The 24,650-nt window shown below is 45.9% G+C and overlaps 1 protein-coding gene across 1 annotated transcript; it reads left to right on the plus strand.

The window, feature by feature from the left end:
• Positions 1 to 21,565, plus strand: socs7 (suppressor of cytokine signaling 7). The gene is made up of 10 exons (XM_053415816.1): positions 1 to 1,792; positions 2,412 to 2,491; positions 3,764 to 3,868; positions 5,245 to 5,373; positions 5,500 to 5,645; positions 6,026 to 6,194; positions 10,488 to 10,616; positions 11,467 to 11,602; positions 19,208 to 19,351; positions 20,086 to 21,565. Exons 1-9 carry the CDS (start codon positions 306 to 308, stop codon positions 19,326 to 19,328), a joined length of 2,502 nt encoding a protein of 833 aa, XP_053271791.1. The 5' UTR covers positions 1 to 305; the 3' UTR covers positions 19,329 to 19,351; positions 20,086 to 21,565.
• The last annotated feature ends 3,085 nt before the right edge of the window (positions 21,566 to 24,650 follow it).

Below are 24,650 nucleotides of genomic sequence, written 5' to 3' on the forward strand. Positions count from 1 at the left end.
GGTGGGGCCTGGCTCTGGTCACTGACCGGAGACTCTCCTGGATTTGATTCGGCTGTGATCCGACCGCATGTCTGACCCAGGGGTCCGTCTGCTGCCGGGAGCGAGCTGCACTCATCCCCCGTCACATGTGACAGATGGATGCGGGGCCATCGTCGCGCTGCAGGAGGATGAAAGCGTCGAGCTTCTTCTAGGCTGGTAACGGGAGCAGCCGCTCGGCCCTTTCTTTATTATAGGGACGAGTCATCCGCGGTTCGCGATGTGAAGATCGACCGATAATTCTCATCTCGCGATCCTGACGAATAATTATGAACAACGCGCAGGATATGTCGCCGGATTTCGTGTTGATGCGCCTGGTGTCCGCGGCGGAGGATGACCGCCTGGACGCGGAGAACGGGAACGTGCCGCCGGGAGGAGTGGTGCCGGGGCTGGGGAAGGAGGTCCTGGCTCACAGCGGCGTCAAGGCGGGTTTGGATATAAGCCGAGATCCGACGGCGGGCGTCGAGCATCCCGGGGGCCGCCTGAACAAAGGCCCGTTGAGCGGGGAGGGCACGGCTGCACCTGACAGCGGGCTGCCGGAGAGCAGAGCCCCGCTGTCCGCGCCTCCTCCGCCGCAGAGCCCCATGGAGGCCCAGGGCTTCGACTTCGCTCCCAGCCCCGGCCTCCGGCCTCAGCTGCTGGTCTTCTCCAACATAATGCGGAACGAGGAGGGGATTCTAGAATTGGACCGACGGAATCAGCCGAGGGATGCGGTGGGTCTGGAGCCGAGCCCGGGCTCCGGCTGCTCCGGCCCGGCTGTCAACAACAACAGTCCCGGGGACTCGCAGCAGGAGCGGATCTCCGTGTCCGCGGACATGCAGGGAGCCGCGGAGCTGTGCCGCCGGCATCGGCTCATCTCCAGCCCGCCCGAGTGGCCCTTGTTGTCGGAGAGATCCAACCCTCTCACCGTGATCGAGTCCAAATGGGGCTGCGCCTCCAGGGACCGGGAGGGAGCCGTGTTCGAGCTGGCCCGGCGGTTCGGGGAGTTGGGGGTCGGCGCGGTCCCCAAGATGCTGTTTAAAGCCGGGGAGCTCCCGCAGTGCTCGTGTCAGGGTGCCCACGGGCCGGGGGGAGGGCGAGTGGAACCCGGGGATGACCCCACCGAGACCAGCGATGCTCTGCTGGTGCTGGAGGGGCTGGGGAGCGGGGATGTGGCCGGCCTGGGCATGGAGCAGTGCCCGGAGGACGACACGGACGACGAGACCGGACGCCGCGAGTTTCTACTCAACAGGAAAAGGGAAATAGTTCAGAAGATGTCCGGGGCTTTCTCCATCAGCAGCTTCCAGGCGGAGCTGCGGCGGCAGGTGGAGGTTCTGGCCCCGGCGGCGGCGGCCCAGGTGTGCAGCCTCCACGGGAGCGCGGCCGGCCGCCTGGCGCAGGTCAGCTCCGGGGACTCCGAGGTCGTGGCGCAGGTTTCAGCTATGTCCCCGTCCCCCACCCCGCTCCAGAACTCCCCCTGGGCCGCGAGTCCGAACCTGAGCCTGGCGTCAACCCCCAGGAGGCGGCCGGAGCGGTGCGCCAGCGCGCCGCGGACCCCCACGGGCCGGGCGGCAGGGGCGGACAAGAGCCTGAAAGTCCCGGGCAAGTCCAAAAAGGGCTCGTTAAAGATCCGCCTGAGCAAACTGTTCCGGACTAAAAGCTGCAGCGGCTCCAACCACCTGCTGGACAAGAGGCCCTCGGTCACATACTCGGTGTCCTCCGCCGGGAGCCTGGTGGACATGGCGAGCTCTGCTGGAGCTGAGCAGGACGCAGACAGGTGAGCCCCCCCCCCATGACCTGTAGCATGTAGCATGTAGCATGTAGCATGTAACATGACCCCCAGCGCTGTCACAGGCCCGATGTGTGCTGTGACAGCGACTGAGGCCTGATGTTCTTATTTCTCAAGGGAGCAAACACACATGTTACATGTATGACGCTCTATAATGTGAACTGACAGAGCAGCTGGACGTCTGATAATTCATCTGTGACTTCGCTCCCACACGAGAACACACAGTCCAGAAGTTGTAAATAAGCTTGTAAAGATGTAGGTCAGGACGTAAGGTGCGTCCTCTTAAAGGTGAGACGTGTGAGACGTGAGGGGCCTTTAGAGACGTCCTCTCATATGTCCAGGATCTCCTGCTTCCTGCTGCAGGGACTTTTCAAACTGGTGTCCTCCACCTGGGTGTCCACAGCAGCTCACTGAAGGAAGGGGTTCAAAACACGTTCAGAAGTAGTGACCACCAGAGCTGAGAGCATCGAACCGCCGACACACACACTCGTACTCAAAGAGTTAATTTTCTGAGCCTCTGCAGCTACTAACACTTCTTCTCTGCACTCTTCTTCTTCTTCTTCTTCTTCCTCTTCTTCTTCTGACGGTGTTACTGTGCGTCCTGCAGCCACCACCAGCCCAGACTGACCAGGGCCCACAGTGCCTTCTCCCCCGCCTCCCTCTCCGCCTCCCTCTCTGCTTTCACTGGTAAGATCTGTCTCCCTCACTGGCGCTTGCTTCCATCTAACTTCACCCAAAGCAGAGGACAAAACAGGGACTGGCAGGGACTCGGATGTGGACAGACTTCGTGTAGATGTTGTGGATGTAGCCTGTGAACCATCAAACTCAACTTATCATCCTTTAAAGGTCCAGTGTGTAGAAAGCAGTGACACCTAGTGGTGAAGAGTCATGTTGCAGCTGAACTCTCCTCACCTCAGCCTCTGCATACCTGTGGTAGCTTCAGTTCTCATAAAAACTCAAAAGAGTTTCCGTATGTCCAGTCTGGGCTACTGTAAAAAAACATGGCTGCCTCCGTAGAGAGGACTCGCTCCTTATGTAAACATAAAGTATTTAAATATTAAGTAATTAAACATAAAGTATTTAAATATAAAGGGCCCATTATACGTTAAAGAAAACAACTATTCATACGATTTAGATGAAACACACATAGTGAAAACCTCACTAGGATTATTTATTTTTATTTTCTGCCAATAGACTCTTTCACCTGAATCTTACACACTGGACCTTTATGGTAAAAAGTTGTCACCAGTCCGACTGTGTAACTGGTGAAGAGGCCTGCCTCAGCACCAGAGGCCTGTGGGTACAGAAGGTGAGGAGGTCTGGAACATCTTCTCCTCCATCACCTCCATCATCACAGGGACTCGGCTCCTGTCCCACGTTACTCTTCAGCTTCTACCAAATTTGTTTTCTTGTCAAATTTAGATTTTTCTCTGTAGTTTGATGAACACATGCGGCTCAACCACCAATTAGACAGAAACATTAAAGCAGCCCTGGCGGTTCCATCGGAGGCGGGCCGACTTATTTGAAATCCCTCAAACCAAAAGTCGCGTTCAGCTCCACACGCTCATGTTCTCCCGCCCAGCCTGTGATGTCCTGGAGCTGCAGAGACGACAGAGGTGTCCTGTGGCTGAGACGAGACGCTCTGGATTTGACTCGTGCAACATTTGAGTTTGTTTCCCTCGCTGCAGAATTTCACTTTAGTAAACAGTGAATCTGCAGCATCTCAATTAGTGAGGATGATGGGATGTTCCTTCTCTTGTTTTTTATGGCCGTGATTTAGGCTGATTAGCTGGGTGTAATTTTCCATAAACATCCTGGCTGCTGCAGCTTTAATGGCTCTCTGCAGCAACAGGAGGCAAAGACACAGAAACACAAACCTCTTCTTCTTTTCTCTCACTTCCCTCTTTCACTTTCCCTTCCTTCCGTTTCCCCTCACTGCTTCTTCTCTGCTTCTCTCAGGTGAGACTGTTTCTCTGGTGGACGTGGACATTTCTCGGCGAGGGGCGAACACGCCACACCCCCCCACGCCGCCCCCTCCTCCACGCCGAAGTCTCAGTCTGCTAGGTACCTTTCTCGCCTTTTTCCTGCTTCCCCCTCTCTCCTCCTCTTCTTCATCTGAACACACACACACCCGACAGTGTCATGTGTTCGGGGGGGGGGGGGGTGGCAGCAAGTAGCTTAAGTTACAGGCTTTAGAGGAACTCTGCTTCTTTCTCTCTTAATCAAATATTGTGTTCGTCCGTCATTTCTGGAAACTCGGATGCAGAGCAAGTTTTTTTGTAATTTGCTCTAATCTGATTGGAGGATCTTTGAAGGGTCAGATGCAAACTACAGATTTAATTTTGAAATCTGGACGAAATGACGTTGAGGTGTCCACGGACTCTGGGGAATGAAAACTCAACATCCGACCTCCTCGTTTCAGGGACTCGTTGATCCACATGTTTGACTGAAAGTCTAAAGCTGAATAAAGGGAAGTCCAGATCTCTAATGCAGGAGCCTGTTCCCCAAACAGAAACTAAAATCACGTGACGTGTTAAAACTCTATTTCTAAGCATCAGGGCTTTGGTCCATCCCCTCGTTCTGATCTCAGGACCATGCTCTGACCTTTCAGAGCGTCTTTTCCTTCGCTCCGAGCCGCTGACGTCTGCTGACCCACATCTGCTGCAGCCTGAAGCAGCGGGTTGGATTTCTTTAAAAGCTGAAGATGGTGATATTCTGTGTTGTTATTGCCGTGAGCACAACCAATGAAAAACCCCCGAACCAATGACGCGTTAGTGTGTCGCTCAATGTGGTCAAAGCCCATTGGCTGAAGAGGATTTCAGAAAAGACGTCAAGAGTTTGATTCTGTAGTAAAAGTATCTGAGGCAGGAGGAAGCTGCGTTTGTTTTTATGGGTGTTTTCATTGGTGGATTAAGGTTAGGGCTGCTCTGCTGGGTATTTGGGGCAGCGGGATGTTGTGTGTGTGTGTGTGTGTGTGTGTGTGTGTGTGTGTGTGTGTGTGTGTGTGTGTGTGTGTGTGTGCGTGTGCGTGTCTCAGCCTGATTCAAAATAAAGTGCAGTGAGTGTGTGTGTTCAGAGTAATGAAGGAACATGTCACCCAGTGCGACAGTTTGGTTCACTGAGGTGTTTTTAATTGTTTTTGACAACAATAAAGTTCAGTGACACACACACTCATACACACACACACTCATACACACACACACACACACACACTGAGGCTTTCTGTCTGATAGTGTTGAGGATGTCTTCCTTCCTTCCTTGTTGTTGTTTATTTGTTCCTGCCTTCCTTCCCTCCTTCCCTCCTTCCCTCCTTCCCTCCTTCCCTCCTTCCCTCCTTCCTTTATTCCTTCCCTCCTTCTTCCTTGCATCCTTCCTTCCTTGCATCCTTCCTTCCTGGCGTCCTTCCTCACTCTCTCCTCTCCTTGTTGTCCTTCCTCCAGATGACATAGCCGGGCCTCAGCCTGGCCCTTTCCTAGTTATGGGCGCCTCCCTGCAGTCCCTCCCCCTGCCTCTCCCTCCTCCTCCTCCTCCCTCCCACGCCACCATCCAGCACAGTCTCAGCCTCAATGGTAAGACCCGTTAGGGGGTGGGCGGGTTGGGGGGGTGACCATCTCCTCCTGACTTGATTGTAATTGATGGCGTGTTGATGTTCAAGCCTCCTCAGACGGGACTTTTAAATGTTGTTGTTTGTTTAGACGCCTTCCTCCGGGCCCTCCCTCACTCGACCCCATCGCCTGTGGACGCGTTACCCCCGTCCAGACAGGCTCCGCCCCCGATGCTCTGTGCACTGCGGCGCTCTGAGGCCAGCAACTTCACCGCCAGTCTGAGGGAGCTGGAGAAGGTAAGACCGGCGAAGTGACAGCCAATCACGTCGCTGCAAATCTGTCACAAGGTCCCAGCTTCTGAAATGTGAATATTTCTGCAGTAAACTGAGTAAACAAAAAAACAACTCATATATCTCCTTTAAATAAATCACCAGTTCTAATAAATAGACTTTAATTAAACTCTGTTTGAACTGGTTGTGAGCTGACGAGGAGGAGGCAGCAGCTTGGATCGGACTGGTTCCTCTGGTGCTGGTCTCTCACTGATCTCTGGTTCCAGTTGGAGTTTTTCCCTCCACCGTTGTTTCTCTATGATGTGGCCAGGTCTAAGTCCTACTGTGTAGATGATGTGTGTTGTGCCTTGGCACTAAGACGTGTGCTGGTGTCTCCCCGGCTGCAGTGCGGGTGGTACTGGGGTCCGATGAACTGGGAGGACGCAGAGATGAAGCTGAAGGGGAAACCGGACGGGTCCTTCCTGGTCCGAGACAGTTCGGACCCCCGATACATCCTGAGCCTCAGCTTCAGGTCGCAGGGGGTCACGCACCACACCCGCATGGAGCACTACAGAGGTGAGACACACACACACACACACACACACACACACACACATATGGACACATTATAGCAATTTTGCAGACATGCTGTGGATAATGTCTAGACGATTGGGTCTGGACATCTTCCAGAGTTTCAGCACGGCACTTCTTCTGGTGTTTGCATGTGGAGCTGAGGTCATGTGACGGAGGTGAATGGAAGAAGCTTTTCAGTTAATATGTTTAATATCCTCCAGATTCTCTCAAGTTAACCATATTTAAACTCGTCCATGTCATGTCATACTTACTACATGTCCAAATATGCTCCTTCTTAATGAAACCACGTCAAGCGTATAAAGATCCTTCTTCTCTGATTGGAACGAAGCAGCTCACTGACCATGAGACTCTGAGACACAGACTGTTATGACTCCAGCTCTTCTCACCTTCTACTACACAGGGTCCACACTATGACCTAGGACACGACGAGACAGTTAGAGAAACACAAATCACTGAGTCTAGTCTGAGAGGCTGAAAAACCTTCCTTCACATTTAAACTTGACCAGACAGATGTGAAAAGAAAGAAGAGGCAGGAAACACGTGTGTTTGACCACAGTGTTCACACACACACACACACACAGTTTGTTATCAATTAGGAATGAACATGTAAATATCCTCTCTCATTAAATACATTGGGGTTAACAGCAGATCATCTCCGGATGTTTTATTTATGGAACAATGTGCTGGAGGAAGAGATTCATTTTCCGGTCTGGAGACACATGGAGCTTTTCAATGAGGGATGTTTGTTTTTCAGCCACAGTTTCCACACAGTTCTTCCCTTTTCCCAGATCTTATCTACCGTTGTTTGTGCTCCTGTGCTTTTATTGAGCTAAACCACGGAATCGAACATGCGGAGTAGTCGTATGTGCGAATGTTGACATTACTGCCCGAGCAGTTCTTGTGCCTACTATGAAATATAATCCTGGTAGGATCCGTGCCCCCCCGCAGGAAAGATGCAAACCCTCTTGCTGTGAGGCAGCGGTGCGAACCACTGTACCACCGTGGACTCAGATATTTACCCAAACCATCACATCTACCTGAACTTTATCTGTACTGTAAAGTGACCTGAACAGCTTTCTACACACACACACACACACACACACACACACACACACACACACACACACACACACACACACACACAAACACGCGCAGCCATATGCTGGTGATGCAACACTTGGGGCATGTAATATGGACACACCACATGAATGGCATTAGCATGATGAGTCAGACATGAATGTACACACACACACACACACACACACACACACACACACACACACACACACCGACACACAGCACATGTTGTACTTCTTTACATTCATCTTGTTCACAGCAGCAGATTTACTGTGTTTTACGGACAGAAGCAGTTTCAGTCAAATACTCGACTGAAGATTTGTTCTGATATCGATGAACGAGTGACTGATGGTTTCTCTGGTTCCATCGTCTCTCAGCAGATTAACAGGGACATGAGGGATTCGTGAGATCAGAGGCTTCCAGAGGAAGACTCTGTCATATCAGGGGAAGTCGCCCGACATCACATGTCACATGACTTATCAATAATAACATTAGGTATAATACATTTTATTCACATAGGGCTCCTGTTCCATCAGGGTGTCATCGTTTTCAAAGCAAATGCCTTCACAATAAGGGCGGGGCGATTTCCTCTGTCAACACTACACCTGCCATTCTATTGGTTGGGCAATTTTGAAAGAAAACATTTTCTAGAGCAGAGGAGAAATCAGAGTTTCACACGAGCACAGACGCAGCTGGAGCGGCGGGAACCTGAGTGCAAGCGACAAAATATCAGAGCTCAAGTACAAGCAGGGCCGGTTGAGGGCGAGTGGCATTTGAGTGAAAGCTTTTAGAAAATCTACAAGTTCTGCTCTCAAACTGAAACGGATTCAAATAAATGGATTTTAAATTTATTATAACACTGAAGGAAAAACCACAGTTTGTCCTCATCAGCTATTTGTCATTTATGCTTAAAAACAACTTTTCAATGATTGATGGGAACTGAGGATCAACTTTACTTTTGATCAGGAAACGCTACTGGTTCATTTAATCTATAATCCACAGAGCTGTAGACATTCAGATGGTTTTGTTGTGTAAAATGTGACTTTCAAGTGTTTGAGGACAGAATCCCTAAAATCCTCAGAGTTCAAAATCGACTTCTCTCCGAAGTGAAACTCTAATTTTAGTCAAGAATATTTCATGTTTCTGTGATAATAACTTTTAATAAGTTACATTCGTCACTTTTGATTCGGGATCTTCTTCACAAAACACATTGGAAACATTCAGAGCGTAAGAAAAGGACGACAATAGAACAGCGTGAGACAAATTGAACACAACAAAGAGTACACAAAGCAACGAGACAATAAACACAAACACGACCTCAGAGCGATTCAATAAGGTCACACTCCAGAGCTGGAGCATGAATAACACTCACAACGCCATGTGTGTGACAAACCAACAAGGTGATTCACACACACACACACACACACACACACACACCAGGACCTACAGAAACGGGGCTCTACATTAATGAGTCATCATCATAAAGCTATAGAGTCATGCCTGGAAACACATTCATTATTCAGACGCTCAGCCTCGACTGACACAACATGTTCACATCAACACGATCCTGTCTGCATGAACGGATCGGGGCTCGACTAGATCCAGAGCAGGGGAGATAAACAAGCTCTGAGAGAGTCCACACACACACACACACATACACAGACACACACAGACGCACACACACACAGTTTGTAGCCACGTTAGCACCTTGATCAGTCCTGCTGATGATCACTACTCTGTGTTATTTGACTGTTATTTGAGATTAAGATCTGCTTCACTAACAGACCTGACATGTGGACGAGGCCCCGAAGGCAACCAACCCACAAACCAACAAACAAACAAACAAACAAACCAACAAAACAACAAGCAAACCCACAAACCACTCAACAAATTCACCGACCAACCAACAATGAAACTATCCCACGATCATCAAACAAAAAAACTGACAAGGGTGAAAATCAAGATATTAATTAAGGAAATATATCTAGTATCTAATATTTCAATATTTCAGGGATTATTTAAATTTAGTTGTTGAAGAATTGTGATCAATATATTGAACTGAGCGAAATGTTTCACAGTTCAACATCCACAGCTGTCTTTATCTCCTGGGGTGGAAATAAGAAACATCGACTTTCCAGGAAATTGAGGTCATTTCGTTGTTAATAACCAACAATTAATTTTTTGCGCAGCTCGTCCTCTTAAAGCCGTCCAGCCACTGCTCTCACCATCTAAATCAGGGGTTTTCAACTGGTTTTGTCCCAGGGACCACCATTCTGACTAGAAAGTAATCCGCGGCCCACTGATGTGCCTATGTGTGTGTGAGTGCATGCATGTGGATAGAAGGAAGTTTAAAATTTTTGTTTTCCGTGTAGGTTTTATTTAAAAACCTTCTAGATCTAGATATATCAACTCAAAAACCTCAAACAAATCAACAAAAATCCCTGTTTATTGCGGTATTTTGGTTTGTGGCAATTGTAGGGGCGTGCTTAGGCCCGACTTAAGCCTGTCTATTCATTCTGTCGGGAGAACTGCTACTGGATAGACGTAAGTCTTAGAGCTCTCCCAAGAAATTGTTTCTCAACCAGCTAACGTGGTAAAGTTGACTGTTGTTGCAATTATTTTTTTGGGCTATTATGCCAATATATTTTTCTTATTACAAAGTATTTGTTTTTCGCTCTTTTGTTTTATTTAATATTTTCATTATTAATTTTGGCCTTTTGGGCCTTCTTTTTGTGAAAATAAAAATTCCCATCATACAAACTACATCTCCAAGACCTCCTGAAGGTTTTCCTACCTGCTCAACCGCTCTTCTACATCTACCTTTAACACACATGCACAGGGGGAAACTACTGGCAGTTTCTAGCCCCAAGCCGGTTTCAAGGTTCCCCTCATCACCTTTATATTATTTAGACATATTTTTCTTATTTTAGATATTTTTCAGTAATCTGGAAATATGTTGAATATCAAAGCGAATTTCGCGGACCCCCTGCAATGCCGTCGCGGACCACCAGGGGGCCGTGGACCCCTGGTTGAAAACCCCTGATCTAAGGGAACTTGCCCACCTGACTCTGAACGTCCTCCTCCAACACATTTGCTTTGACACACACAGAGAACTGTAACGATGCCCTCGTTTCATAATTAATGTGGGGATGGTTTATATATACGATATATAAAGAAAAGACCTTCCTCTCTCTCCAGGCACATTCAGCTTGTGGTGTCACCCCAAGTTTGAGGACCGCTGCCACTCGGTGGTGGAGTTCATCGAGCGAGCCATCATGCACTCCAAGAACGGAAAGTTCCTCTACTTCCTGCGCTCCAGAGTCCCAGGTAAAATATAGGTCATATATCCACATGCATCAAACATGGATGTGAGCTGCCACTTAGTGAGAAGCGCCTGAGAGACAGAGCGGGGGGGGGGACATATCTGATTGTGTGTCTGTGCTCAGCTGCTGCATCTTTTATGATTGTGAGAATGCAGCGAGTGTTTTACAGTAAGTTTGACGGGTTTAGGATTTGAATGCATCTGTTCATCTCATCTGGTTGAAGCTGAGTGGGACCTGTATCTAGAGAAGGTGGGGGTTCCACTGATACACGCTCGACCAATCAGGAGTCAGTCTCAGCTGTCAATCATAACGACTCAGCCTGTTCATATCATCAATAACTAATTCAAACATGGACAAACTCCTCCTACAGCTGCTGGAGATGCTCTAATCACATCTTTCCTCCTGATACAGATTCTGATTCCGTTAAAACTAACAACTTTGTGTATCTGACGTCATTTAGCAGATGTACACAACTTACCCCGTATGACTGCTCAAGTTAAACCCCTTTGAAAATCAAATACACACAGAGAGCAATAACAAAAAACTCCTTTTATAATTTTATTTGTAATATATAAATGTAAATAAATCTAAGAATACACATAATTACTTCCTTTGAATGTCAGTTAAAGTTCAGCCAATCAAAACGTTTTAAAAAGTAAGAAACATCGACATTTACTGGAAATCAAAGGAAAACAGGGCAGCAGATTATTGTTGAACAGGTGATAATGTGTGTGTCTGTGTGTGTGTGTGTGTGTGTATGTGTGTGTGTGTGTGTGTGTGTGTGTGTGTGTGTGTGTGTGTGTGTGTGTGTGTGTGTGTGTGTATGTGTGTGTGTGTGTGTGTGTGTGTTTCAGGGCTTCCTCCCACTCCAGTTCAGCTGCTCTATCCCGTATCTCGCTTCAGCAACGTGAAGTCACTACAGCACCTCTGTCGCTTCTGCATCCGGCAGATCGTTCGCATCGACCACATCCAGGAGCTTCCACTGCCCAGGTACTGGTCTGGAGACCTTCACAAGCTCCTCTAGAGAGACCTTCACATGCTCCTCTAGAGACCTTCACATACTCATCTAGAGAGAAGTTCACATGCTCATCTAGAGACCTTCACATACTCCTCTAGAGAAGTTCACATACTCATCTAGAGACCTTCACATGCTCCTCTAGAGACCTTCACATACTCAATTAGAGACCTTCACATACTCATCTGGAGACCTTCACGTACTCAATTAGAGACCTTCACATACTCATCTAGAGACCTTCACACACGTCTAGAAACCTTCACATACTCATCTAAAGACCTTCACATACTCATCTAGAGACCTTCACATACTCATCTAGAGACCTTCACATGCTCCTCTAGAGACCTTCACATACTCAATTAGAGACCTTCACATACTCATCTAGAGACCTTCACGTACTCAATTAGAGACCTTCACATACTCATCTAGAGACCTTCACACACGTCTAGAAACCTTCACATACTCATCTAAAGACCTTCACATACTCATCTAGAGACCTTCACATACTCATCTAGAGATCTTCACGTACTCATCTAGAAACCTTCACACACGTCTAGAGACCTTCACATACTCATCAAGAGACCTTCACGTACTCATCTAGAGACCTTCACATACTCATCTAGAGACCTTCACATACTCATCTAGAGACCTTCACGTACTCATCTAGAGACCTTCACATACTCATCTAGAGACCTTCACGTACTCATCTAGAGACCTTCACATACTCATCTAGAGACCTTCACACACGTCTAGAAACCTTCACATACTCATCTAGAGACCTTCACGTACTCATCTAGAGACCTTCACATACTCATATGGAGACCTTCACATACTCATCTAGAGACCTTCACGTACTCATCTAGATACCTTCACATACTCATCTAGAGACCTTCACATACTCATCTGGAGAACTTCACATACTCATCTAGAGACCTTCACGTACTCATCTAGGGACCTTCACATACTCATCTAGAGACCTTCACATACTCATCTAGAGACCTTCACACACGTCTAGAAACCTTCACATACTCATCTAGAGACCTTCACATACTCATCTAGAGACCTTCACGTACTCATCTAGAGACCTTCACGTACTCATCTAGAGACCTTCACATACTCATCTGGAGACCTTCACATACTCATCTAGAGACCTTCACATACTCATCTAGAGACCTTCACGTACTCATCTAGAGACCTTCACATACTCATCTAGAAACCTTCACATACTCATCTAGAGACCTTCACGTACTCATCTAGAGACCTTCACATACTCATATGGAGACCTTCACATACTCATCTAGATACCTTCACATACTCATCTAGAGACCTTCACGTACTCATCTAGATACCTTCACATACTCATCTAGAGACCTTCACATACTCATCTAGGGACCTTCACACACATCTAGAGACCTTCACATACTCATCTAGAGACCTTCACGTACTCATCTAGAGACCTTCACATACTCATATGGAGACCTTCACATACTCATCTAGAGACCTTCACGTACTCATCTAGAGACCTTCACATACTCATATGGAGACCTTCACATACTCATCTAGATACCTTCACATACTCATCTAGAGACCTTCACATACTCATCTAGGGACCTTCACACACATCTAGAGACCTTCACGTACTCATCTAGAGACCTTCACGTACTCATCTAGAGACCTTCACATACTCATCTGGAGACCTTCACACACGTCTAGAAACCTTCACATACTCATCTAGAGACCTTCACGTACTCATCTAGAGACCTTCACATACTCATCTGGAGACCTTCACATACTCATCTAGAGACCTTCACATACTCATCTAGAGACCTTCACGTACTCATCTAGAAACCTTCACATACTCATCTGGAGACCTTCACATACTCATCTAGAAACCTTCACATACTCATCTAGAGACCTTCACGTACTCATCTAGAGACCTTCACATACTCATCTAGAAACCTTCACATACTCATATGGAGACCTTCACATACTCATCTAGAGACCTTCACATACTCATCTGGAGACCTTCACATACTCATCTAGAGACCTTCACATACTCATCTAGAGACCTTCACGTACTCATCTAGAGACCTTCACATACTCATCTAGAGACCTTCACACACGTCTAGAAACCTTCACATACTCATCTAGAGACCTTCACGTACTCATCTAGAGACCTTCACATACTCATATGGAGACCTTCACATACTCATCTAGAGACCTTCACGTACTCATCTAGATACCTTCACATACTCATCTAGGGACCTTCACACACATCTAGAGACCTTCACATACTCATCTAGAGACCTTCACGTACTCATCTAGAGACCTTCACATACTCATATGGAGACCTTCACATACTCATCTAGAGACCTTCACGTACTCATCTAGAGACCTTCACATACTCATCTAGGGACCTTCACACACATCTAGAGACCTTCACGTACTCATCTAGAGACCTTCACGTACTCATCTAGAGACCTTCACATACTCATCTGGAGACCTTCACACACGTCTAGAAACCTTCACATACTCATCTAGAGACCTTCACGTACTCATCTAGAGACCTTCACATACTCATATGGAGACCTTCACATACTCATCTAGAGACCTTCACATACTCATCTGGAGACCTTCACATACTCATCTAGAGACCTTCACATACTCATCTAGAGACCTTCACGTACTCATCTAGAGACCTTCACATACTCATCTGGAGACCTTCACATACTCATCTAGAAACCTTCACATACTCATCTAGAGACCTTCACGTACTCATCTAGAGACCTTCACATACACATATGGAGACCTTCACATACTCATCTAGAGACCTTCACATACTCATCTGGAGACCTTCACATACTCATCTAGAGACCTTCACATACTCATCTAGAGACCTTCACGTACTCATCTAGAGACCTTCACATACTCATCTAGGGACCTTCACACACATCTAGAGACCTTCACGTACTCATCTAGAGACCTTCACGTACTCATCTAGAGACCTTCACATACTCATCTGGAGACCTTCACACACGTCTAGAAACCTTCACATACTCATCTAGAGACCTTCACGTACTCATCTAGAGACCTTCACATACTCATATGGAGACCTTCACATACTCATCTAGAGACCTTCACATACTCATCTGGAGACCTTCACACACGTCTAGAAACCTTCACATACTCATCTAGAGACCTTCACGTACTCATCTAGAGACCTTCACATACTCATATGGAGACCTTCACATACTCATCTAGAGACCTTCACATACTCATCTGGAGACCTTCACATACTCATCTAGAGACCTTCACATACTCATCTAGAGACCTTCACGTACTCATCTAGAGACCTTCACATACTCATCTGGAGACCTTCACATACTCATCTAGAGACCTTCACATACTCATCTAGAGACCTTCACGTACTCATCTAGAGACCTTCACATACACATATGGAGACCTTCACATACTCATCTAGAGACCTTCACATACTCATCTGGAGACCTTCACATACTCATCTAGAGACCTTCACATACTCATCTAGAGACCTTCACGTACTCATCTAGAGACCTTCACATACTCATCTAGGGACCTTCACACACATCTAGAGACCTTCACGTACTCATCTAGAGACCTTCACGTACTCATCTAGAGACCTTCACATACTCATCTGGAGACCTTCACACACGTCTAGAAACCTTCACATACTCATCTAGAGACCTTCACGTACTCATCTAGAGACCTTCACATACTCATATGGAGACCTTCACATACTCATCTAGAGACCTTCACATACTCATCTGGAGACCTTCACATACTCATCTAGAGACCTTCACATACTCATCTAGAGACCTTCACGTACTCATCTAGAGACCTTCACATACTCATCTGGAGACCTTCACATACTCATCTAGAAACCTTCACATACTCATCTAGAGACCTTCACGTACTCATCTAGAGACCTTCACATACACATATGGAGACCTTCACATACTCATCTAGAGACCTTCACATACTCATCTGGAGACCTTCACATACTCATCTAGAGACCTTCACATACTCATCTAGAGACCTTCACGTACTCATCTAGAGACCTTCACATACTCATCTAGGGACCTTCACACACATCTAGAGACCTTCACGTACTCATCTAGAGACCTTCACGTACTCATCTAGAGACCTTCACATACTCATCTGGAGACCTTCACACACGTCTAGAAACCTTCACATACTCATCTAGAGACCTTCACGTACTCATCTAGAGACCTTCACATACTCATATGGAGACCTTCACATACTCATCTAGAGACCTTCACATACTCATCTGGAGACCTTCACACACGTCTAGAAACCTTCACATACTCATCTAGAGACCTTCACGTACTCATCTAGAGACCTTCACATACTCATATGGAGACCTTCACATACTCATCTAGAGACCTTCACATACTCATCTGGAGACCTTCACATACTCATCTAGAGACCTTCACATACTCATCTAGAGACCTTCACGTACTCATCTAGAGACCTTCACATACTCATCTGGAGACCTTCACATACTCATCTAGAAACCTTCACATACTCATCTAGAGACCTTCACGTACTCATCTAGAGACCTTCACATACACATATGGAGACCTTCACATACTCATCTAGAGACCTTCACATACTCATCTGGAGACCTTCACATACTCATCTAGAGACCTTCACATACTCATCTAGAGACCTTCACGTACTCATCTAGAGACCTTCACATACTCATCTAGAGACCTTCACACACGTCTAGAAACCTTCACATACTCATCTAGAGACCTTCACGTACTCATCTAGAGACCTTCACATACTCATATGGAGACCTTCACATACTCATCTAGAGACCTTCACGTACTCATCTAGATACCTTCACATACTCATCTAGAGACCTTCACATACTCATCTAGGGACCTTCACACACATCTAGAGACCTTCACATACTCATCTAGATACCTTCACATACTCATCTAGAGACCTTCACATACTCATCTGGAGACCTTCACATACTCATCTGAAGACCTTCACATACTCATCTAGATACCTTCACATACTCATCTAGAGACCTTCACATACTCATCTGGAGACCTTCACATACTCATCTAGAGACCTTCACATACTCATCTGGAGACCTTCACATACTCATCTAGGGACCTTCACACACATCTAGAGACCTTCACATACTCATCTAGATACCTTCACATACTCATCTAGAGACCTTCACATACTCATCTGGAGACCTTCACATACTCATCTAGAGACCTTCGCATACTCATCTAGAGACCTTCACGTACTCATCTAGAGACCTTCACATACTCATCTAGAGACCTTCACACACGTCTAGAAACCTTCACATACTCATCTAGAGACCTTCACGTACTCATCTAGAGACCTTCACATACTCATATGGAGACCTTCACATACTCATCTAGAGACCTTCACGTACTCATCTAGATACCTTCACATACTCATCTAGAGACCTTCACATACTCATCTAGGGACCTTCACACACATCTAGAGACCTTCACATACTCATCTAGATACCTTCACATACTCATCTAGAGACCTTCACATACTCATCTAGAGACCTTCACATACTCATCTGGAGACCTTCACATACTCATCTAGAGACCTTCACATACTCATCTAGAGACCTTCACGTACTCATCTAGAGACCTTCACATACTCATCTAGAGACCTTCACATACTCATCTAGAGACCTTCACGTACTCATCTAGAGACCTTCACATACTCATCTAGAGACCTTCACACACGTCTAGAAACCTTCACATACTCATCTAGATACCTTCACATACTCATCTAGAGACCTTCACATACTCATCTGGAGACCTTCACATACTCATCTAGAGACCTTCGCATACTCATCTAGAGACCTTCACGTACTCATCTAGAGACCTTCACATACTCATCTAGAGACCTTCACACACGTCTAGAAACCTTCACATACTCATCTAGAGACCTTCACGTACTCATCTAGAGACCTTCACATACTCATATGGAGACCTTCACATACTCATCTAGAGACCTTCACGTACTCATCTAGATACCTTCACATACTCATCTAGAGACCTTCACATACTCATCTAGGGACCTTCACACACATCTAGAGACCTTCACATACTCATCTAGATACCTTCACATACTCATCTAGAGACCTTCACATACTCATCTAGAGACCTTCACATACTCATCTGGAGACCTTCACATACTCATCTAGAGACCTTCACATACTCATCTAGAGACCTTCACGTACTCATCTAGAGACCTTCACATACTCATCTAGAGACCTTCACATACTCATCTAGAGACCTTCACGTACTCATCTAGAGACCTTCACATACTCATCTAGAGACCTTCACACACGTCTAGAAACCTTCACATACTCATCTAGAGACCTTCACGTACTCATCTAGATACCTTCACATACTCATCTAGAGACCTTCACATACTCATCTAGGGACCTTCACACACATCTAGAGACCTTCACATACTCATCTAGAGACCTTCACGTACTCATCTAGAGACCTTCACATACTCATATGGAGACCTTCACATACTCATCTAGAGACCTTCACGTACTCATCTAGATACCTTCACATACTCATCTAGAGACCTTCACATACTCATCTAGGGACCTTCACACACATCTAGAGACCTTCACATACTCATCTAGAGACCTTCACGTACTCATCTAGATACCTTCACATACTCATCTAGAGACCTTCACATACTCATCTAGGGACCTTCACACACATCTAGAGACCTTCACGTACTCATCTAGATACCTTCACATACTCATCTAGAGACCTTCACATACTCATCTGGAGAACTTCACATACTCATCTATAGACCTTCACGTACTCATCTAGAGACCTTCACATACTCATCTAGAGACCTTCACACACGTCTAGAAACCTTCACATACTCATCTAGAGACCTTCACATACTCATCTAGAGACCTTCACGTACTCATCTAGAGACCTTCACGTACTCATCTAGCGACCTTCACATACTCATCTGGAGACCTTCACATACTCATCTAGAGACCTTCACGTACTCATCTAGAGACCTTCACATACTCATCTGGAGACCTTCACATACTCATCTAGGGACCTTCACGTACTCATCTAGCGACCTTCACATACTCATCTGGAGACCTTCACACACGTCTAGAGACCTTCACACACTCGTCTAGAGACCTTCACACACGTCTAGAGACCTTCACATGCTCATCTAGAGACCTTCACACACTCGTCTAGAGACCTTCACACACGTCTAGAGACCTTCACATGCTCATCTAGAGACCTTCACACACTCGTCTAGAGACCTTCACACACGTCTAGAGACCTTCACATGCTCATCTAGAGACCTTCACACACTTGTCTAGAGACCTTCCTGATGTTTGTGTGGTACCACGAGACAATCGATTTAAAAAGCACCGACCTGTCCCTGAAATCAGATCTTTAGGGCCGACTCTACCTGCTGTGATGGAACAAACTGATGTTCTTGTCTTCCTCTCTGTCCAGACCTCTCATCTCCTACTTGAGTAAGTTTTATTACTACGACCCGGAGGAGGAGATGTACGTGTCCATCAAGAACATCCAGAGGGTCGTGGGAGCAGCGCAGGAGGCGGAGTCACAGACGTAGCATCAGAGATCTTCTCAGCTCAAGTGAGTCGGTTTCGTTTCAGCTGCTCTGATTCGATTTGATTGATTCATAATAACTGAGGTTTCTTCTGAATTCAACTCAAATGGTTTTAACCCCTTGTAAACGAATGTCGCAAATTTGCCTCAAACCCCATTCGGGTCTTAATGCCGCAAAGGTGACGATTGTGCCTGATGGTGCAAATACTACACATACCAAGGAAGGTATTTGAAGCACTCTGCCGCCATCTAGTGGTCGGAGTAGAGAATACATACGCTAGTACCCTTGGGACTGTGTAGCAAAATTATTTTCAGGTATTAAGCTGTATTTGAAATACTGTTATGATGGAACAGCAATGATTGTACAGAAAACATATGTTGTTATTCAATTTCAAGCAAAAGCAGCATCAATATAATAATCTACATACCAAAATTTGTTAAGTTTATGCCCCATTATGCCTAATGTCCCTAATTTGCCTCATACCTAAATTTATATCTATTGTATATGCTATATTGAAATTAACAATCTCGACTTAATTTAGCATCTGTATGACAGGCCAAAAACACAAATAATATTGTTTTATATAATTAGAAATTAATTCAGGCAATAAGGGGTTAAGGGAAAAGGGCAGCGATGAAAAATTGACTTTGACTGGAATGTGTCCAGTACTGGTTTATGAGAAGAGAAACCTGAAGAACTATTAACATTCCTGTCCTGATATGATTAGCATGTGGCTAACTGTCCTCCTGTGTCTGTCCAGGTTTCTGTGTGGAGGACTGATCTGAACTGGTCTTCCAGCATCAGCCGATCCCAGTCCCTGAAAATCTCTGTGTCCGGTTGGACGGGGACAGAACCGCCTCTCTGTTGATTTGGACTAATGAAAGGAGGGACAGTGTTTCCAGACTGAGGTTGTGCCGCTGCAGAGGACTCGTCCTCTGAGGGACGGCAGAGACGCTCTCGCCTGCGGACACGTCGGTGGAAACGAAAAGGAAATTTTGAACTTGATTTGCAAATTTCCCCGAAACCTGCTGAACTGGACTGAAAACACAAATGCACTGGTCAGTTTTTACAACTGTTGTTTGCTGCCGTTTTCTCGTTTTTCCTTCCATTCTGTCAAGATGAGTGATTCTGGATGAAGCGTCGCCCGCTGGATGGATTCACACACACGAGGCAGGGCCGCGCTCGACCACCGCCCCGCTCGACCACCGCGCTCGACCACCGCCGAGCACGGGGCGTAGAGATGGAGCCGGAGAGAAATTAGTCAAAATCAAGTTTCAATTGTTAGCAAAAATACTACAGCTAGCAAAATGACATGATGGATTAGATTAAATCAGAAGTTTATTCTGCTTGTGACACCAGCCGACCCTGACAGATGTGATGAACTCTTCATAACTCAAACTAAAATACGACAAATTAAAAATCATTATTTATTCAAGTCCACTTCACCCTTGTCTCCTAAACACTAAGGCTTCATCCACACTTAGAAACACATCCACCCTGCTACAGATTCCTCTGGCGTCCACACTGCTCCGGAGTTCTAGAGCCGGTTTTAGTTTGAAAACTGTGAACGGATGAAATGCTCGTTCACTCCCAGGTGAACTGACTCGGTAGCAGACAGAGGTTCTATCTGTGTGAGTCTGAGCTGGGTGGGTTCTACCTTCAGAACCTTCTGTGTCACTGGAGAACCCTTCAGTCTGCTAGCAGCCGTTTACACGTTTAACAGCACCTCCAATCCTTATTCTTTTAAAGAATTCGTTTTGTTAATAATAATAATTATAGATGGAGGTATTTAACCTGACACCACCAGAGAGAGACACTTGATTTCTGAGGAATTCTTTCTAAACGTTTAACTCCACAGTCAACAGGAAACACTAAAATTCACTTTATATGAAAAACTATGTTTTTAACAGAGCTACAGTGGCTTAGAGCAGATTTATCTTTTACAGCGTCACAGCTCATTGGGACCGAAGGCGGGAGGATGAAGGACTTGTGTAAATAAACATCAGATCTATGATGAGACATTGGTTTGAATTTGGAGTCGATGCATCGGGAGGTTGATGCCTGGTTTCTGATGCCCTGCCTCATGACGTGTGTCCGTCCGCTCGCCGCTCTCCACCTCTTCTCTCTGTGGAGACGCCCAGGTGTGTTCTGTTCACTCTGTTTCTCAGTTACCTGAAGCTGCAGCGACCCGCTCAGCGTTTTCAGTAAAAAAGAAAGAGAAGAAAAAGACAAATAAACGTTGGTATGTGTCGTAATTTTTACTTTTGAATGTGTTTATGGTGAAATTGATTTTTTTGAAATAATGAGTTGAGTGGAAGTTTTTTCTTCTGAACATTTAAAGTTAAAAAATATGAAACACTAGAGGGTTACTCAGTGGAGTTCATATCATGAAATCACTTTTCAATTCACTAAAGATCCAGATTTTTATTCAGATCTGCACCAAATCACACACTCAGAAATATTATTTTTAAGTATACTGGAGTTTTCCAAGATCAATGAATAATTCTCTGAGAAATCAAGGAAAATACAAAAAAAAATACATCTTGGATCCGCCCCCTGATCCTCAGCCGAACCCCCCCCCCCAAAAAATAAATTAAACCAAGTTAAGAGCATCTCAGAAATATATTCCTCAAAGCTTAAAAAAAGTTTTCTGTTTAAAAGTAACAGGTTTTCACCCCATTTGTTTTACACAAAAGCAAGTGAACGGATTTCCAGGAAACCTGATGAAAGGATGTGATGTGCATCAGGGAAGCTTGACCTTATGTTAAAAACGTTCGGGCTCTGAACAGATGTCAGTAATACAGAAACTTTCCATGGTTCCTGGTCAGTTGTTCAGGAGACTTTTAACTTTATTGATTCATGTTCTATTTCTAAAATCCAGGCTGTTGTCCTGGTTCCTCAGCTCCACCACGGAGGTTTGCTTGTTCGCAGGATCACACAATAACTACTTTTGAATTTATTTTTTATTTCTATAACATTATTCCATAGGTCTTCATCTTCCTTGGTTTCTCAGAGAAGAATTCATGGATCTTGATTAAAAAAATCTGACATATTATATTTGGTGCAGATCCGATTAAGAATCAGGATCTGGTGACTTTCAAAGTGGTTCCACAAGGAGCCTGTTGGACCTCGGTGCAGATCTGAGCTCCACTGAATCACTTTCCAGACAAACTTGTAGCAGATGAATCGATGAACTGAGTTTCAGCTGCAGGTAAGTTCGGTGATAATTATCCACACAACAGCACAAACCATTGAGCGGCCACCATGGACATGAATGTGAGAGATACATGCAGATGTGATTTTCATATCTGTGAGTTAACATCGTAAAGCCGCGTAATAGTTTTCCTCCTTTTTTAAAATCAGCTATTTCCTTTTACATGTTTAAGGCTGAGAACTCTGCAGCCGGCTCCAGGAGCCTGGTAAGTGAAGAAGTGAGATATCCCAGTTAAATTATGCAGCTCCTTCTCTGTGAGGCTCACCGCTGAGGAGCCAGGGGAGGAGGTGAGAGACGGGATCTGCCTCCTCCTCCACAGCACCGCAGCACACTCGAGGTGAGGAGGGAGGAAATGCTTCGGCTAAGAGTAGGACTCTCGTTTCCTAAGCACTTTAAAACGCCCGCCGTGCTGCAGGACGCAGCGGGAGCAGCAGGGACGTGAATAAGGTCAAGTGCACTCTGTGGGAAGAAGCCTGTATGAAAAGGGCCACATGCATTGTGGATGTGAAAGGTCCAGTGAGAAAGAGCCTGAAGTGCTGGGGGCCAACTGGGAGGATTGTTGACGCCAGATGGGACTGACGCTCACAACTGGAACATCTTCACTGAGGCACTGACAGAGCTGCGATCATGGCAGACCTTGTTTGTTTGTTTGTTTTGTGACATAAGACTAATCTAGAGAAGACGAGTCTCCAGTGTTCAGAATCTGGTCCGAGTCCGAGTTACAATAATCTTCAAGTCAGAAAACCACCACCTTGTTCCAGGAGGATTATATTGTGTCCAAAAATGAGCCTTGTCATCATTTCAGTGGCTTATGAACAACAGTCGAAGATTAAAATAATCACAATTAAATTGCTTATGCACACACACACACACACACACACACACACACACACACACACACACACACACACACAAACTATCCTTATTAGGACTGTGCATTGACTTCCATTCATTGTGGCCGGCCTAACCCAATCTAATCCCAAACCTTAACCAGGACCAATCCATGACTAACCCTAAACTTAACCTGACCACAACTCGTATATGATCTCTGACCTTAACCAGGAGGTCAGAGAAGATGTTGAGCCTCATTAGGACCGAGCCTTGGTCCCATGAGGTCCAATGGTCCTGACAAGGTCTGTGTTTACATAGGAAAAGAGGAAACAACAAGGAGTAAACACACACACACAAACACACACACACACACACACACATCTGATCTCATAAATTTGTTATAAACACCATGTATGCATCAGTTTCACACTGACACAACATGAACATTCCTTTGGAGCTCATCAGTCCTCCTCTTCACCGGCTGTCTCTTCACAACTCTTCAGCTGCAGATGATTTACCTTCCTCTGTCTGACTCCTGGTTCTGGATCACATCTGATTCTGACTCCTGATTCTGGGTCACATCCGATTCTGACTCCTGGTTCTGGATCACATCCGATTCTGACTCCTGGTTCTGGATCACATCCGATTCTGACTCCTGGTTCTGGGTCACATCTGATTCTGACTCCTGGTTCTGGATCACATCCGATTCTGACTCCTGGTTCTGGGTCACATCAGATTCTGACTCCTGATTCTGGATCACATGCTGAAACACTGAAACTCTGAACCCCAAAACTGTGGAAACATGTTTTGGCAGAATTCTACCAAACTGCCTCACAACCAATCAGGTGAGATTCAATAAAACCACGAATCACTGTTTGAAAATCATCAGAACAAATAGACAATTTAATTCTAGACTTTTATTATAAGGAGTTAACGGTGCAGCTCCTCGCAGCTGATTGGTCCGCCCCTGTTTTCACTCCGGCTTTGGCCGAACATCCCGGTCACGCCTCTCATTGGCCGGAGTGCTCGTCAATCAGCCGAGCTGCTGCTTTCATTGGACACTCGTCCGTTCAGGGATTTTACACCAGGGAGCCGCCTCCGCCGAACACAACCTCGACACCCCATTGGCCGAACCCCCCTCCACAAAGTAACGCACATAAACACCGCGTTTTGATTGGTCGCCTTGAATATCAATCACAATGACGCCCGGAATCGATTGGCGAGCGCGGCCGTCACTCAGCGCCGCGCCGCCCGCGGATTGGCTGTCTGGCCAGGGGCGG

Source organism: Pleuronectes platessa, chromosome 3 (assembly GCF_947347685.1).
Source record: "Pleuronectes platessa chromosome 3, fPlePla1.1, whole genome shotgun sequence".
In the NCBI taxonomy this organism is placed as follows: Eukaryota; Metazoa; Chordata; class Actinopteri; order Pleuronectiformes; family Pleuronectidae; genus Pleuronectes; species Pleuronectes platessa.

Bases quoted from the DNA above. Each gene is read 5' to 3' on its own strand.
- socs7 (XM_053415816.1), top strand. From the start codon at position 306: ATGAACAACGCGCAGGATATGTCGCCGGATTTCGTGTTGATGCGCCTG. The intron at 2,492-3,763 runs GTAAGATCTGTC...TGCTTCTCTCAG, and splicing joins CTCCCTCTCTGCTTTCACTG to GTGAGACTGTTTCTCTGGTG. The intron at 6,195-10,487 runs GTGAGACACACA...CTCTCTCTCCAG, and splicing joins CCGCATGGAGCACTACAGAG to GCACATTCAGCTTGTGGTGT.